Source organism: Leptosomus discolor, chromosome 7, assembly GCF_034619465.1.
Source record: "Leptosomus discolor isolate bLepDis1 chromosome 7, bLepDis1.hap2, whole genome shotgun sequence".
Classification (NCBI taxonomy): domain Eukaryota; kingdom Metazoa; phylum Chordata; class Aves; order Leptosomiformes; family Leptosomidae; genus Leptosomus; species Leptosomus discolor.
Window position 1 is genome coordinate 35971504 of NC_141397.1, and position 18804 is coordinate 35990307.

Consider the following 18804-nt stretch of genomic DNA (forward strand, 5'->3'; position numbering starts at 1 on the left):
AAGGTGACCTGCAAAGCTCCTGCTCAGGCCTTCTGAATGCTGCCATCCCTTTAGAGACCTGGAGGATCAGGGCTCTATGGTCTAGCTCTGGTTGCCTTTAGAAGACAGTTTCTGCCTGCTGGGATCTGAGGAGCAACAGCCTGGTGGTCCCGGTCCTGGAAGGATATCTGCAAGGCAAGGTCTGAGAAAGAGAGGAAGCGTTTTTTGTGCCCACCAGCCGTAGCTGAACCCCAACAAACAAGCCAGGGTGGCTCTCCCACGTTCAGACACACGGACACACCCTTCTCGGGCTTCCCCCCCCCCCCCCAATGGCATTAGCCCGACTCACGGCGGACACTTCCCGCCAACGCCCTGGCACTCCTCTCCCTCTACGCGGGAGAGCAAAGCTTCCCACCGACCGGCCTCTGTTCCCAGCTGGTAAGTGGCGGGTATGTGAACCCCAGCCAGTCCCAGTCCCAGTCCCAGTCCCAGTCCCAGCCTCAGCCCCAGCCCCAGCCCCAGCCCCGAGCAGCCGCCGCTCGCGCCCCCAGGCCCCCGCCGCTCCCCGCAGCGCGGAGGCCGCAGCGCCGTCAGCCGGGAGGGGGCGGGACGGGGCGGGGGCCGGCGCCGAGCCACCGCCCCCCGCCGCCTGAGGAAATGGCTCTCACGTGAGTGAGGTGGCGGTGCCGGGTTCATCGTGCCCGCTGCCCGCGGAGGAGGCGCTAGCGGGTCCCGGGGACGTGTGCGCCATGCCGACTAGCTTCACCGTGGTGCCGGTGGAGGCGCAGGGCGAGGAGCGGGGACCGGTGGAGCAGGATGGGCAGCGGCAGGAGGAAGAGGAGGAGGAAGACGACGAGGACGACGAGAGGGACCGGGGCTCTGGTGAGAGCCGGGGAAGCGGGGAGATGCTGGAGGGTAGTGCCCGAAGGCAGCGCCGGCGCTTTGTGTGTCGGGGAGCGGGGTTGCCGGGCTGCCCGCCGGAGGGCCCACGGAGCCTGCGGAGGGGCCGGCCGCCTCCCAGTAGCGGGCTGTGCTGGGGCTACCTGTCTAGGTGGAGGAGTGCGCCCCGGGAGAGGGCGGGAGCCTGGCGCCGGGGATGGCCGAGGGCTGGTTTCTCTTTGTTCCCGTCAGCCGTCGCCGCCGGCCGAAAGGAGGAAGCGCTGCCGGGCGGCCGTGGGAGCGGGGCAGCCCGGGGCGGGCGGGCTGCCCTCGCTCGCGATGGGGAGCGGCAGGGACCGGTGCCGCGGGGCGTTCAGCGGGCAGGCGGAAAAATCTCGGAATCGTAGAATCGGTTGGGTCGGAAAAGACCTTTAAGATCATCCCGCCCAACCGTTAAGCTCTGTCGAAAAGCGAAGTCCTGCTGGAGCCCAGTAGGCAGAGGCAGGAGAGACGAGTCGGGCGGTGGCGAAGAGCATGGTCGTACCCGGCTTGCTCCGGGTGTTTGCCCAGCCATGTGCTGCGAGCGGCCGTGCCGTGGGCTAAGCGGGCGTCGGCTACCTGGTGGCTGGGGTCGGGGCCTCGCCTCCTGCCGGGCTTCGCGCCCAGGGCCGCCTGTGGGAGCGGGGTCGGGCCCGAGTGGCTGGGGCGCGGGCGGGGAGGGGCCGGCGGGGGCAGCCGCCCCTGCGGCTTGGGGGGCGCTTGGCTGCGGGCGGCGGCGGGGACGGGCGCGCTGCTGACGGGGGTGATGGGGCGCTGCTGGGGAGGCAGTAACCCGAGCTTCCCTTAGCTCAGGAGTCCGTAATACTTCCTCTTTCTGCAGCGTGTTCCAGCGGCAGCACCAAGTATGGTGCTTGAATCGCTGCCCCCGCTGCGAGAGCTTGTTGGGTCTTGCACGTCAGTTTGAACGCTGTGTTACAATCAATACTCGCTCTTAATTTTTTTTTTTTTTTTTTAGATGTTAGAGGGTCATAGGTGAAAAGATAGGGTTTTGTAAAAGGCAGTTCCTCATAATGGCAGCTTCTCCTTTTTGTGGTATAGGTCATGGATGAATAAGGCTGATGACATGAGATGTGGGATGTGAATGTAGAGAGATGAAAACAAATACTTGACAAACTTACATATTTACATGATTTTAATTTCTCTTTGCATAGAGATTCTTTAGGAAGATGATCCAGTGAAACACCAAACTGACAAAGTTGGGTTGTTTTCTCGTGGAGCTTTCTCCCCCTACCTACCTGTAAGAGATATATACTACATGTAGTTGCATTTGCTTTGGTGTGTTCAAGCCATGAGCAAGTGTTCTAATAACTGAGACAGTTTTTTCCAAACAAAATGAAATAGAAAAACTGGAATAGTATAAACTGTGGCAACGGTTTCTTTCCTGTAGTGGATGGGTGACAATGGTTTCTTTCCTGTAGTGGACGAGTGACAGCACTACAGCATTGATCTGTCTGGGCAGTTTTCCTCGTGGTAGAAGAGCTAGTCAGAAAAGCATGGTGTTTGGTCAGGTGGCATCTCAAAATACTGAAGATACAGGCATAGTTAGAAGTTGTTAGACCATGTGTATATATGAAGCATCTGGAGGCATTTGGAAATCCTGAGAGGTCCAGGGGAAGAGTGGAACTGGCACTCTTGGAGTGGTGTATTTCTGACGTTTAGGGTTGCGACTGAAAAAACCTAAACAGATCTTCATGCAGTTAAGTAGAATTTGTGTGGACTAGCAGTTACACTTGCAAAGTACATTTAAATGATCTGCTGTTCTGGATCTAGATCACTTGAGCAGATGTATTTATGTATGTCTTTTCCTGTTAATATGCCTGTAAAATAGGGAGTAGAGAGGAAAACACTGAAAATCTGTGCCCAGGTACAGAAGTTTGGGAAGTGAACGACATGCTTAATGTTGCCTTGTGTATTATACGGATGTTTGTGGTATGTAAACCTGTAATGCATAAAATTAAGTTAATGCTGTGTAATCAAATAATTCCCCTTGACTCATTCTTCTGAAAACTTTAAAGAATTATAAACAATTACTACAGTGAAAAGCTGTTGTAGTTAAGCCCATCTAAAAGCCTGCTGCTTGGAGAAGAGGTGCTTGCCTTGAGAAAAAGGCTAGGGAGTAAAACATTTCCTTCCTTGCCCTCCTCCACACCCCTGGGTTCCCTTCCTCTTTCCTGCACTTGACCTTGGTGTTCATCAGACACTTCACTGGGCTGATGCAACATGCTAAACTGGCAGAAAACTAAGCTCCTGCGGAGGGAAAAACATGCTTTCCCCTGTTTTAGAGCTGAGGTGAGAGAGTACTGCAAAAAGTCTGAGTGTGACTAAAGTTGTGTCAAAGTGGGAGGGGAGGTAAAGCTGGGAGTGGAGATGTAAGTAAAAAAAAAAAAACAAGGGAGAATGGGAACTTCCTCTTTGGCTCACCGTTAGCCTGTGTAGCTCAGCATATAATTTTGCTTCAATTGTTCAGGAACATAGAATTATATCAGTTTTGATTTGAATTGTCTGGCTTAAAAACCAAGTAGTTGTTCTGGAATTTCCTTGATTGCACTAATACCTTTTTTAAACAAACAAACAAAAAACTGACAAAAAACCCCCACCAAGCCCACAACACTGTTTTTGGGAGGCAAGCAGGCTGTATGCTGTTTAGCCAGTAAAGTAGTTCTGCTATCTTGTTAGCAAGGCACTTGCCAATTGTTCTGTGCATTTATCCCCTTTCAGGCATTCTTGTCTGATACTTATCCATGTGATAATGGAGTAGGCTGGGATGTTCTTGCTCTACACTCTTCACATCATAATCTGAAATTCTGTAGCTTTGTATTTTCTCCTTATGTGACACCCTCACCGGTGTGATAGAGGGGAAGGCTTGGATGAGTGGCTATTTGGCTGGATTACAGCACTGGCTGAAGTAGTACTTGGGAAAAGCAGGGAGGTAGAGTGGAAATTAATGCTTGGATTGAATGATATAGTTGAGGGTCAGAGCATGCTGACTCAAATATGCACAAAGTAGCAGAAAGCATATGTGCCTGTGTCTTTTAATGTGCTTATGATACTCTACGAGGGAAGGGTCGTCAGGAAATAGTAACTGGTTGAAGCAGAGAAGGAGACAGGAGTCTGTTGTACGCCTTAACGGATGAAGTTTTATGAGAAATTCTGGCTTTGATTTGTGTTGGGTTTTTTGTATTTCTTCACACATATCCATAGTCTCTCTATTAGATAGACTTATCAAAACTTTGTAAGGTTGGTCAAATCTCTGTTTCATTAGCAACTCTGCTTGTGAGGTGTTTCAAAGCATAACTAGTACTTTTAGCATCTCATTGTATTATTTACCTAGCTACAGCAATGTCTTGTTTAGAAACCACTTTAACTCCTACAAAACCTTTTTAAATTGAAGACCCTCAAATACAAGGAATATCAGTGACAAACCTGGTCATCTACCAAGAATTTGTTACATAACTAAGGAAGCATGAATGCTGTGAATTTCTGTAAAATGCTGATTCTTCGAAAACAGGGGAATAGTTGAGGCAGGTGTGTGTGTATATATACATATGTATTTGCAATGGAGGGAAGACAGGCTAATTTCACTGAGATGTTTAGTGTCTTTTCAGTCAGCTTTTGCTCAAACACAGAACCAGTCTGTAGTTCAGAACTTAATGTACAGAAAAATAGTGTTACATGTTCCCCTTCATCCCAGTCCAGTTTTCTGTACCCTGAAAAAATGCAAACTGATGTCTTTTTTTTTTTTTTTTTTTAAACTCCACAGGTTAGTTATCCCTCTGCCCTGTTCATGTGCTTTGCCAGTAGTGTGCACAGCATTTCCAGTACTGGCTAAAGGCTTGGGTTTAGGGATATGCATGGGAGCATGGGTTGGCAAATATGATACCGTTTTCCACATTAGTTTCTCATTTTTTGCTGAGTTTAGATTAAGGTCTAAGTTTGTTTGTAGTCTAAATACACTTGGCAAACTTTTGTTCTATTCTCTTGCGCAGTCAGGAATTAACGTATGTTTTTGGCACCTCAAACTGGCAGTAAGATGTGCTACTCGAAGGCAAATTGCCTCTTGTTTGTTTTCTGATCCAGTCATCAGGTTAAAGACATCAAATCACACTAGTATTTGTTAGGTCCTTCTCCAGATCACTCAAGATTTTTATAAACCTTGTCCTATCTTAACCCTATTAGCTTTTTCCAAACTGAAGACACTTACTTAGTCATTCCTTACATCAAGCTATTCCGTACTTACTGTTCTACTTTTTGTATTTCTCTGAACTTTTTCCACTTCCGTTCATTTTGAAATGGGGGAAGTTCCAGAATTGCGCATTTTTTTAAAAAAACAAAACAAAACACCCAAAACCTGTTTGTTCACAACTTGATTTTTTTGTTTATTTATTTTTATACCTTTGTCTAACATGGGCTTTTTCCCCTTTTTGTTCCTGTTTGAAAAATTATTATTGAACCGATGTTTTTATGAAACAATTGTGACTGAAGTATTTCGTTCATGAGAGGTAACTATCGGTTGGAGCCCAGCTGGTCTAGGATTGTTTTCCTTTGTGTATGTATCTACTTTTAAATTTCTACATCAAACTTTGCCTGTTTGTTTAACATTAATTTAGTCTTGGAGATCTGCAGCTCTCCACAGTTGGCCTGTGCCTTGGCTATCTTAACTTGAAATAGTTTCAAACTGTCACATCTCTGGTGACCTCCTGGTTTTTATTTTGTTGCTGTCTTTTATTAATGTGTGGAACAGCATGTGTCCCAGCAGAACTTCAATGACCATCCCCACCTCTGAGAGTAGATCATATTTGTCTTCTATTTTCTTACTCCTTTACAGGTGGGTTATCTAATATCTTCTCTTTATTTTATGGCTGCTTTATTTCTTTAAGTATGTTCAGAGAAGGACTCCATCAGAAGTCTTTTGGAGATCTTGGCAGACTGTATAAAGCAAGTTTCCATTATCCATGTGCTTGTTGATTCTTTCAAAGAACTCTTCCGGGCATGCGAGACAGAATCTCCCTTTACAGAAGCCATATTGGTTGTCCTCCTCCGCCACCCCAATGTATAATAAATACGATGTTGGAACAGAAAATGTTATTCCTGTTGCAGATAAACACATACCTGACATTTGATCACAGGCGTGGGAGTTACATACTGGGATTTTCTTTGCTCTAGAGGGGTATTGGCTGTCTAGGTCAACTCCTAATGTATGCCCAGCTCTACCAATTGATCCTTTCACTGTTTAATGTAACGACGTGTATTGTTGTGGATGTAGGGTTTCTGTTGGCTATTGATAGCTCCAAGGGAAATGGGACCAATAAAGGAGGCAGAGTTAAGGACAATAAACTAAATAACTTCACTGTGGAGTAAGTGGTCACTTAGCATTTTGTAGCTGTTTAAACATTTATTTTAGACTGTTGTAGTTCTGACCTTTTTTGTGAAGGAGAGGATCTTAATGCTTGAAATGGACAGCAAATTATTATTTTTACTCACTTGTGTTAATTTCATGTGAATGAAGTGCCAACATTCCCTTACTGTACTTATTGCTGAAGAGCTGAATGTAAATAATTCTAGTCATAAAACAACTTTAAAGTAGAATGTTCCAGGAGAAGACTGCATTGAATGTAGTGATATGAACCCTCAAAATTTTAAGCTCTCTGATCTGTAATAAAAATATTATTACTGAGATTTTTTGATCTCTTATTGCTGACTTTTCTTTTGGTGATAATACTTTTGCAGCCATCAGAATATGGTGAGTAAAGGTCTTCTGGGGTAATTGGTTTTTACTGTTTTTCGGAACAAATTTGTGCATAATGTCTTCTTATCTTTTAAGATGACTGCTATTGTGTTAAAAGCTCACAGGTAAGCATTGTAAAGGCTGCTTTGGTAAGGGAAATAGTTGCTACTGCATAGCAGGTCTTACTAGCTGTTGCTGGGGAAAAAAAGTATTTCTATTCCCTCCAGTGCTACTGCTTCTGAGCTGTTTTAGGGAGCCAAACTGTCAGGAAACTAGCTATAGCAGAAAACCAGTTGTTTTTAAAAAGTTATTTTAAGAGGCTTTATTTTCTTGAATCAGCTCACTGCAGAACAACAGCATTGTTCCACCTCCTCCCCAATGAAGAAAACCACCACTTCTGGCAGCACCGACCTGATTAATTTTTCCTGCATCTTTGAACTATGTTGTTGCTTTACATAAAAATAGATATTAAAGCATGGGGAATGAAACAATTGGCGCTATTTTTATTTGCTCTCTAGACCAACGGGCTATAGGATGTTATCACAGGGGACTTATTTTCAGAATCTGAGTAGAAATATTAAAGCTTGAGGGTTCCCCCCCCTTAAAGTGTTGCTTGGTTTAAGTGAATTCTAACAATTTCAGTGGGTTCTCCCACCGATTATATCTTTTTATTTTTCCACACAATCCTTGTGTGGCTTATGTGGTATTTTTTGCATAATCAGATAGTATTTCTTTTCCTATTTGATTTGATGTACCAGTTGAACAAAGAGCATTTCTGGTACACACTATAATTTGTATAACTGATTATTTGAATGCCATGGCTTTATGAACTGTCCAGACAATAGCCAGCAGAATTTTAATTCTGCTAATAGTGTAGCTTCTCCTGTCAGGATTCTATTTCTTCTACCCCAGTCTAATACGAGTACTTCAGGTTTGGAATATTTCCTTGCTCCTTTGGCACAGTGGTGACAGCAAAGACAAATTCAGTGGAGGTGTCATCACTCTCAACAGCGATTGTGAACATTTTTTTCCTTCCCTGCTGGAAGAAAAATACATGATGAAGTGCATTGGATTTATGTGGCGAGGTTTTGGTAGCATGGGGGCTGCAGGGTTGGCTTGTGTGAGAAGATGTCAGAAGCTGCCCCCATCTCTGACAGTGCTGGTTCCAGCTGGCTCCAAGACAGACTGTAGGATGCAAGTTGTTCCACTGCAGGCCATGGAGCAGATGTTCACCCTGCATCTCGTGGAGGACCCCATGCCGGAACAGGTGAATGTGCCCTGAAGGAAGCTGACCCGTGGAGAGCCCACACTGGAGCAGGCTACTGGCAGGAACTTTTACCCATGGAGAGGAGTCCATGCCAGAGCAGGTTTGCTGGCATGACCTGTGATCCCATGAGGGAGACCCGTGCTGGAGCAGTCTGTTCCTGAAGGACTGCACGCCATGGAAAGGACCTATTCCAGAGCAGTTCTTGAGGACTGCAGCCCATAGGAAGGACCCCATATTGGAGAAGGTCATGAAGGACTGTCTCGCACAGGTGGGACCCCACGCTGGAGCAGGGGAAGAGTGTGAGGAGGAAGGAGCAGCAGAGACAGTGTGTAATGAACTGACCACAACCCCTGTTCCCTGACCCTCTGTGCTGCTTGGGGGGAGGAGGTAGAGAAGTTGGGAGTGATGTTGAGCCTGGGAAGAAGGGAGAGGTGGTGGGAAGGTGTTTGTAGATCATTAATCAAAAAGAAATTAAATTAATTTCCCCAGGTTGAGTCTGTTTTGCTCTGTGACAGTAATTGCTGAGTGATCTCTCTGTCCTTTTCTCAACCCACAAGCTTTTAAATAATTTTTTCCCCCTGTGCTGTTGAGGAGGGGGAGTAATAGAGCAGCTTGATGGGCACCCAGTGGCTAGCCAAGATCAACCCACCACAGGAAGTCTAGGAAAGCTGCAGTCTCTCTGATTTCATGTGCAAACTTTCAAGTAGTTGCAAAATTGAACAAAGTTTTGATGCACTAGGTTCTTGCTATGCTGCCTTGACCCTGCTTTACAAGAGGTATAACTGTTTGTTTGGCAACTTCTCAACTTTCAAAATTGCCATCCTTGAGTTTTAGAGCATTGTTGTGGATGAGCATTTTAGATCACCTAAAGAATTTGTAAAAGGACGACTTAACATTGAGTTCGATGTCAAGGTTCACTCTTACTTACTACATGGAGGAACTGTACAAGGGAAAATCGGGTTCGAATTGATTTGGAATGATTTGCACAGAGATCAGAGATGTGAAAAGGTAAGGGAGACCTTCCCTTTGAGTCACGATGTTCAGGGTAGACCCCTTGCTTTCTAAACTCCTTCTTAGAGAGGAGTCTAGGCATGGCTGGATCCACTCCTAATCCCAGACTTGCCAGTGGTTTATGTCTAAAGGATTATATGTGTTTATGTCTAAGCGATTGTGTGTTCAGTCAGTCCTTCATATCATTTAGCTGAGATTTCAAAGTTTCAGCATGCTTCCCAATTCACTTATCTTTCGTCTGCGCGAATTTAATAGAGTGGTACAGCAGGGTCACCTCTGGAAAGGAGTCCTAAAAAAGAAAGGAGGAGCCAACCAAACACAGAAATCACTGGGTGATTTTTACCCTTACAGACTATTCACCTGCCCCTCCTGTGAAAGCTGGGTCCAATAGTAATATTTGGGTCTGGACTGAAAAATTATTCTGGTCTGACACCTTCTGGCTCCTTGTTGAATGACTTTGCTGTCTCAGAACAGGCTGTTATCTGGTCTAGTTGCACCTGCTGTTGATGATTGTGGCCTTGAAGCCTCCTTATCTTCAGGTTTGTGTGGGTTCTGGGGGCCCTGTTTTGGCTAAGTAGGTGCATGTTCAGTAAACCTAAGTGGAAATTTACAGCTTGCAGCCTAAGGCTTCATCAAATCTAGCTATAACTGTTAAGAGATTAATTCTATTTAAAACTTGCTTATTTAAGTTAAATGACTAGTATCTCAACATGGAGAAGTGCTCCTGATCAAGGGGAGAGTTGCCTGGTGTGCGGTCCGGTTGCTGTCCAGGGAGAATTCAAATTGGGCTTATCCACCGACATGCTATTGGTTACAGACCTTGTTGCTGAAGATTCCTGCCATGCTGCCTAGCAGGGAGAGCTCCAAGGTGGCTCACATAGGCTGTCATATCATATTTATGGGTTAAAGTGGTTGGCTTGTGATCACGTTGCATGCAATGAGAAAGGTATGCACAACACTCCTTGTGCCCACAACTGTCTTTGTTCCTTCTGCTCCTGTGTGGGTTTCCTAGAGGAGGTCTTGGCCCGGCTATGGCTCAGGCCTTTGCCTCCTTTGGAGCCTGTACCAAACTGCTGCTGGTTTGGTTAAGGGTGGGGGGGTCAAGTGCATCTGTCGCAGGTATCAAAAGTGTTACCTACTTATTTTTAAAGTGAACAGTTAGCAGTATACAAACTTAAAGATGGTCCCTGAATAACTTTGCTCTTGAATGACAGCTATAGGAAAGTATGGCTTAATAATGACTGTCAGTTGGATGGTATTTATTATTTGCTTCCTGATTTCAACAGCTAGCATTCTTAATTAGGTACCTTAATTACCTGTGTCCTTTAGCTAACTCATAGCAACCAAAAATAAGTAGCATTCAACCTGTTTAGGAGATCATTCTGTGAGATGGGAGGCGAGATGTTGAGTGGTCACTGCTTTGCAAAAATTGTTTTTTAAACTCATGTGTATCTTCTGGGAGAAAAAAAATAATCCTCTCTCTTTCTGGAAGAAGAAATGAAAAACTTCTGTTTCTTGTCTTCTAACAAGGGACACACAAGTTTGAAACTTTTAGAAATTAAATGTAACTTCCTGCAAGATTACTTTTTGAAGAGAATTAAACATTTTGGCAGATTAATTCCAATCTTGAAGAATAGAAAGCTTACATATTTATCTTCTAGCTTCAGAAAGGAAAGTTTAGAACATCCTTGAAGATATGTCAGAAGTTCACTTCATTACCTGTAGAACTGTCCTGATAAAACTTACCAGGATGTAAAGATAAACAACCTGACAGCTTGCTGCCACTGGCTAGTGGCCAGTCCTATCTCTGTCCCTCTGCTGGCCTTTCTCCTTTGTGGAACATCTGTTGAGGACTTGCACAAGCCACTTTACTAGTGGCACAAGAGGCAGTCCCAGGGTGGGGGGATAAAATTGAGGAGGTACAGGAGGCAGGCTTTTTGCAGCATCAGTGAGTTACAGCAGCTGTTTTAAGGGCCTACTGAGCACCAGAGCTGATTCTAGGAAGGAGTAACTTTGGGAAATGGGTTTGGAAGGAGCCTTCAACCCTCTCAGCCTTTCTATAGTTGACCATGCCTGTGGCATAGGTGTTAGGATCCCAGAGAAAATGAGATTTCAGATGTGACTTGATGATTTGGCCACAGGAACTTGTCTGTTCTAAGCAATATCATCCATTTAATAGAATTGAAACAGTTTGTATGAAGTTGATTAAGGCTGCTGTAGAATGTATGAAATAGATTAATGCATGAAATAGAGAACAGTGATATATCTAATTTGAAAGAGAATTAACAAATGATGCAGCCAGTATTAAAGATGACCCCTTTAAAATATAATTCTCATTACTCTGCAAGCACTCTTTTTAAAAAGAAGTATTTTGAAATTATAAAGTGTTTTTTATCTGCTACGTCTTAAGTACAATTAATGCATGCTCTTTCTACATAAAATCAATGTTTAGCAACTATGCTTATGGTTAACTTGCTTAAGATCTGCTAATATGTACTTGATGCATGAAATTGCCTTTTTAAATAGGCCTTTGGAATAGGTTAGTACTACTGATCTGCTCAGTGGAAGTATTTTAAAGTGTATTTATTTGATGGAAAGAAAACTTAAATACATTTAATTATTAGACAAAGACATGGGATGTTTTAGTAACTTAATCCTGCCGATTTCGCTAAGCGTGGTGTTTATTGCTGATGGAAATCCTCCAGCTTAATTCTCTTCAGGGAGTTCTGTGACTGTCATGTAGTCTGGCTGTGTCATGTGTATGCTTCACACTGCATGAAGCCTTAAGGACTTGTTTCAGGATTAATCCAATACTAGTAAGAAACAGGATTTGAGGTCTTACACAAAGCTGGGAGGAAGCAACTGTCAGTTTCCTGTTTCAGTTCTTGATACGTGAAGAATCAGCAGAGGGGAATGACTTGATTTTTCCTTTAATCATGAGTGAACAAGATTATGAAGAAGGTGGGCCAAATCCAAGTGAGTCTGTTTAAAAGACAATACTGTGGTTCTAATTACTCTTTTACTGAAATAACAGGTTCTGTACTTCCAGCTATATTATGAAGTATTTATAAAGAGGTTTTGCAGCGCATTTTCATTAGAAGTAGCCTGTGCTTGATTATAATTGTAGGCTGAGTAAAAGAAAACTAAAACTTAGTGATGTTGATAAGGTGAGTGATGGATGTAGTATTAGAGTCCTCCATTACGTAAAGGGGTTTACAAGACGCTTAAGTATACCTTGTTCTGCTTTTCAAGATAACTTATATAAATTATGCTAGTCATTGATAAAAATAATGCAAGAAATTGGTTATGTAGTAAAATTATTTAGACACTTTACTAAAAACAGTAACCTGCAGGTTTGAAGTGCATTGCACTGAGTTCTTAAACCCATATGATGCAAAAATTCGGATGCAAGATGTGTTCAAACAAGGTTATTGATGCCTTTTCATAATTTGAATTAAAACAAGCTGGTGGCTTTTGAAAATTTGAGTTTGTTAGAGCTCTCAAGAATACTTCTATGTATTTTTTTGTTAGGATTAGTAAGAAATTAAGTTTTTAAGGCTGCCTGAGTTTTCTTTAGTTGCCTGCCAATCAAAAATTTGGACATACAGGAAACAAATATGCATGATAGAGAAGATAGAATTACAGTTTTTGCCACAAGCAGCTTTCTTGGACGTGACAGTTCTACAAGTCAGTTTTAGTGACTATAAACTTTATGTATTTTTACCTTAAAGAGTCTGTTTACATTAGCACTAAATGCTTGTTTACCCTTGTGCAAACAGTATCTTCTCAGTTTGTAGTGGTTTGTTCTTAATGGGACCAATACCAACTTAATGAAAATGTTACCATAGTTTTTGTTAAAAACTGTTATTTTTCATCTGTATTTGGCTAACCAGAACCTACTTCAAGGTACATGGACTGTGATTAAGAGTTGCCCTTCGGAAACTATGAAAGATTAGCTTTTTCTGTGGAGTGTTATTCTTCAGCTGCATTCTGATCTACCAGCATATAAAGTTAAAAATTTGTAATGGGAAAACTCTTTGATTTTTGCATACGTAGTTGTTTGGAGAACTGTTATACCTTATCATAGCCAAGCTACATTATTTGAGGCTGTGTGGTTCAAAAGTTTTAGATCACTATCTCTTCTTTGAACACCACCTGTATTCTTCTGCTTTTATTTTTCAAATAGGTGTTAAACTCTTATAGCATGGCAGGAGACATAGACACTTGTCTTTTGGACAAAATATGTTTGAATACAAAGGCAAATGGGAACATTTCTTGAATATGAACAATAATGACAGATGTAGTGTGGGACAGCAAGGAAGCAGTGAATCTGGAAAGGATTTAGGGGTCAGACTGGAATAGAACAGTATGAGCTTGGTTTAATGCTGTGGTAAAGAGGGCTAGCCTGATCCTTGGAGTAGGGAGGTAATGATTATACTTCTGTAAATAGAATGATTGAGACTGGTGTTAAAGTCTATTTGATTTTTAAAGTTTGAATTTTTTTTAATTTTGCGTAACTTAAACACTGAAGAGACAGTTGCCACAAAAATGATTAAAGGTTAAGAAAATCTTATGAACTTGACTGTTTTAGTTTTTCAAAAAGAAGCTTGAAGTGATTTGGTAAGTACAGTTACCTTCACAGATAGAAAATACTAAGTGTGAGTGGTTAAATTTGGAAGGTGTACCAGGATGTTATAACTAGAAGTTTGAAAAGAACCAACTTTAAATAGAAATAAGGAACAATTTGTTTGATGTTTTTACAGTAATTAAAAAACCCTTAATCTTTATAAAGATAAATAGATAAGCTTATTTGCTTGTTTCATTTCTGAAAACACTAAGAGATCCACTGGTCAAATTTCAGTATGTTTTTTTTTTCAAAGTTACAGAGCCTGATGCAGAAATGAAATTCTGCAACCTGTGGAAGAGCAGGAAATCAGATTAGGTGGTCTAATGTTTTTGTCCTTAATCTTTTGAATAGGCATCCTAGTGCAAGTTTAGGATGACTTAAATGAGCATTTCCTCCTTCTACCTCAAGCCCTGCTCTGCCACTTTCCCAAAGACAAGACACCTGTAACGTTTTTTTTTTTCCTACTCTAGTTCTTTTGACTGGGGCCTGGGGGTGCAGGGAGGAGGAAACCCAACCACTGTAGTGCTATGATCTAGTAACGTTGGCATCAATGATAAGGAAGTGGTTTTGCTTACACTGGCTGCTCATTCCTATGCTGGTGGTGTCTCTAGAGACAGCGCAAGCATTTGTGTAGTGAACCCACAGAGTCATCTGGGTTAAAAGTAGTAGCAAGAATAAAAAACAAAGCAAAACAACTCTGAGTTTATAATGAATAGTTCTGTTTGTGTGAGGAAAAGTGCGATACGGGGACAGAAATGGGTGAATAGCAAGTGTGACAGGGGAATGAGAGGGCCGCTTCTTTCATGGCTGTCATAGTTTGAACCCACCCAGCTGGCTCCAAAAGCACCACTCAGCTGCTCACTCACCCCTGCCCTGTCCCCTGAGGGGTAGGAAGGAGAAAATACAACCAAAAGGGCTTGAGGGTTGAGACAAAGGACAGGGAGGGCTCACTCACCAGTTATGGTCGTGAGCAAAAGACAGACTCAACTTCAGGATAACACACATTTAATACAAAACAACCACCACCATCAAGGAGAATGAGGTACACAACACGCCTTCCCCCCACCCCTCCGGTCTTCCTGGGCTCAGCTCTGCTCCCTTTTCCCCCCCCAGCAGCGCAGGGGGGCAGAGAATGGGGGTTGCAGTCAGTCCAGCACAAGATGTCTCCATTGCTCCTCTGTCCTCAGAGACAGAGGTCCTTGCTGCACCTCCCCTGCCCCACCACGGGGTCCCTCTCACAGCAGACAGTCCTTCACCAACTGCCCCTCCACCAACTGCCCCAATGTGAGTCCTTTCCCATGGGGCTGCAGCTCTCCACACAACGGGCTGCTCCAGCGCGGCCAGAGTCGCGATCTGCTTTGGGCCCGGTCCCTGCTCCTCCAGCCTGGGGCCCTCCACAGGCTGCAGGCCAACCTCTGGGCCACCGCTGGTCTCCGTGGGCTGCAGGGGCTCAGCTGCCACCCCACCATGGGCAGCAGGGGAACCTTTGCACCGGCACAGCTCCCCTCTCCTTCCTTACTGACCTGGCTGTCCGCATGGCTGTCTCTCTCTCATTCCCCTTCTCTCACTGACACAAACAGAATAAATAGACACAATCAATGGTTTCTTTCACTCTTAAATAGTTATTCACAGAGGCACCATTGGTCTGGCCTTGCCCAGAGGCAGGTCCAAAATTGGAGCAGGAGGAGCTTCTTGAAGTCCCTTACAGGACCTACCTCTGTAGCCCCCTCCCCCACTGCCAAAACCATGCCAAAACCCCGCCAGACACCAAACCACCACAATGGCAAAGGTAGCTTCAGCCTGTTTAAGTGATACTGTCTTACACTATATAGTTTTGTTGTTCTTATGCTATGTAAAATGGACCAGTTGGGATCAGCTTAGAAACTTTAAACTAGTAACGTACCTGAAAGTATTCTACCTGTCAATGTTTGTGAGGATCACTGCTCTGAAACTTCAGAGGAATACGAATTTGAACAAAGTGCTGTCTTGTCTCTGTGACCAACACTTTGAATTGTGATATGCAGACATATTTCTGATGTAAGTTTAGTTTGGTGTGTGGAAATGTTAATGAGAAATTGGGTAATGACATTGGCTGTTGTAAACTTGAGGCTAGCACAACTCCAGGACAGTTTGTGATAACTTGTGTGGGTTACGCTGCATTGGCAACTGGGGGGCTGGGTGTATGGGGGTGCACACTGTGATCGTCTGCATGAACGTTCCAAGTACTACCCCTCAAACTTGAGACGTGTCTCCTACCATCTCTGCTTGCAGCTGTATATCTCATGTAGCAAAGAGCTGCAACATACTGCATTTTAACTTCCACGTAAGTGTAGCTAAACTCGTCTGTAGAAATCAAGATTAGGAACTTATGCATGTTCTGTCAACACAGAAAATAGCAGATTGTTTCTAGGAAAGGTACGTTAGCTATGGCTTTAGTTTGTCTACTGGTCTGTCAGTAAGCACAGAGTTGTACTTGGTATGTGAACACTTCATACCAGGCTAAAAATAGTAGTAATAACAACAATTTTTAAAGTATATAGTTGGGGAAGGAACTGGATTTATTTTAGAGCTATTTTCACCTTATGCTGGGTGGAATAGAATGTCGCATCAACAGGTGTGGGTTTTTTTCTGTGTGTCATAACACAAAGGAAACATTATACCATAATCAAGCTCATAGAAGATTTTTTTGTTGTTGTTTATTTTGCCTTTCTTATGGATCTTTTAATAGCAGTGGTGGTCCAAGATGAAATACTGGCCCAGATGGACTACTAATGTAGTCCAGTTTTAAGATGTTTTGCTGTAAACCCTCGTAACTTGAATTACTTTCAGAAATCAAGCAACAGTAAGTATTGATTTTTGGAGGGCTTTAATTGCAGAAACTTTAATTTGATTCCAGAAGACATGTGCAGCTTCAAGGAGTGTCTTAAATTATGTTGGAAGCTATTTTTATTGTGTGTTTAACTTGCTTCCACACCTGACAAGAGTTTGAGTTGACACACTTTCAAAGAAGCCCGAGGGAAAGGTGATTTACTTGTCAAGCACTGAAACAGGCTGCTCAGGAGAGTGGTTGAGTCACCATCCCAGGAGGTATTTAAAAGACATGTAGATGCGGTGCTTAGAGACGTGGTTTAGTGGTGGACTTGGCAGTGCTGGGTTAACAGTTGGAGTCAATCATCTTAAGGATCTCTTCCAACCTAAATGATTCTATGGTTTGATTATCTTTAAGCTTTCCCTTAGAATTCAAGGGAATAGGGTTAAAATAGAAAGCTGTAAATGGCTTTTTCTTTTTCCCCACTAAAAAGACTTCCTAGTGGAATGAAGTACCTATTTCTATATTCTTTATTACTTCAGTGGCAACAACTGAAATGGAAAAACCTATTTGCTCCATTCTGCTTGATGCACGAGAGGTGGTATTTGCAGCATTTGTGAAAATTGTAAATCCTGTCTTTTTTTAGTTCTGGTTTTCTGTTTAATCCCTTCTTTTGAAGAATGGATGAGCTAAAGATTGGGATAGTAGCTTGTTTTGTTAGCCTCACCATAGCTGTTAACTGTGTGTTGAGGTCCTAAAACTAGTTCTTTCTACTGGATGGTGTAATACATCTTAATTTAAGTTACATGTTTGTAAGGCATACTGTATTTCTAAGTATATGAAATAAGCATATTCCCAAAGGTGTTGTATTTTAATTTACAGTCAATATGATTCTGTTGACAGCAGTGTTGAAGGAGCTTGTTTAAAGGTGTTCATAATTGTAGGACTGGTCAACAAACTACAGATGAGAGAGTACTTGTCAGTACATTTGTGGTCTCTTTTTCAGCATTGATCTACTTTCAAATAGAGCTAAAATAGAGAATGCTGATCATGTCAAGTACTATAAAAATGCTGTACCAAACATTCACAAAATGCAAAAAGACAACTGTGTTAAAGAAACAGGAGAAATATAGAATCTGGTAGTGACAAGCTATTTTGAAGACTAACATTAGAAAGCTTTAAAACAGTGTGATGGTCTGGCCCTGGCCAGATGACAGGTACCCACCAAAGCCACTTTATCACTCTCACCCCCTCAGCTGGACAGGGGAGAGAAAAAATAACAACAGGCATGTGGGTCAGATAAAGACAGTTTAATGAAGCAAATGGCCGCGCATGGAAGCAAAAGCAAAACAAAAGATCTTATTCTCTACTTCCCGTCAGCAGGTGATGTCCAGCAGTTTTCTGGGAAGTAGGGCTCCAGTACGCGTAGCAGTTGCTCCAGGCGACAAACGTGAAACAAATGTCCCTCCCTTCTTCCTGTTTTCCCCAGCTTATATTGCTGAGCAGACTTCATGTGGTATGGAATATCCCTTTGGACAGTCTGGGTCAGCTGTCCTGGTTATATCCCTTCCCAAGATTTTACCCACCCCCAGCTACTGGGGAAGTGTTGGGGAAACAGCCTTGGTGCTGTGTGAGCCCGGCTCAGCTGTAGTCAAAACACTGGTGTGTTATCTAGCTACCACTGCACAGCACAGTGAGGGCTGCATCTCAGGCAGACCCATTGCAAATAGGCAGAATATTGGTTGGAAACACTGAAAAAGTATTTGAAGTTAGGAAACCTCAGTTGTGTTTTCTCATGTGAAGTCTGTTAGGTTCATTTGACAAGACTTGTTTGTTAGAGACATTGTGCTCTGAGCATTTTCCTATTGGAGAAAAGCCAAGTAACTGTTTAGAAACACAGCCATATAAAGGAAGACTTCACTATTCTCCTGCCTACAACTTAAAATACTTCATGTACAGTGCTAAGATGCTGATTTTTACCTCCAGAACTAGTAAGACAAAACTATATTCTTTAACCTTGGAATGGTGAATACTGATTCACATTATTTGTTTGGCTACTTCTGATATTTTATTAGTCTAATGATACCCACTGAAGTAGTCACATTACACTCTATATGAAGGCAAAACAATACTTGAAATTCCCCACTTACTCACTTTTTGAAGAAGTAATCCTTTCTGAAGAGGTTGGAAGTACCCTGAAGAGGCTATTAATATTTAGCTAATCAGTACAGCTACCAGCTGTCGATAGGTGAGAAAGTCAATAGAAATGTGGTCACAGAGACAAATATCCATCAGCTTTTTTTTTTTATTATTTTACCTTGGGAATTTGTCTTTAAAAAGCTTTGTAAAAACTTTTGTAAAAAAATAAAAAAAAAGGGGGGGGTGGCGGCAAAAATAATGTTATTTCAAGGAATGGAGCTAAAAGAAAAACGATGTTCCAAAAATCT

The 18804-nt window shown here is 42.9% G+C and overlaps 1 protein-coding gene across 2 annotated transcripts in view; it reads left to right on the forward strand.

The window, feature by feature from the left end:
• Window positions 1-728: 728 nt before the first annotated feature.
• Window positions 729-18804, forward strand: part of LOC104341011 (solute carrier family 12 member 7) — a 69783-nt gene continuing 51707 nt past the window's right edge. For both annotated transcript variants that reach the window (XM_086468461.1, XM_086468462.1), the window contains exon 1: window positions 729-861. In XM_086468461.1, the coding sequence (XP_086324587.1) occupies window positions 729-861 (133 nt within the window). The remainder of the gene's footprint in view (window positions 862-18804) is intronic.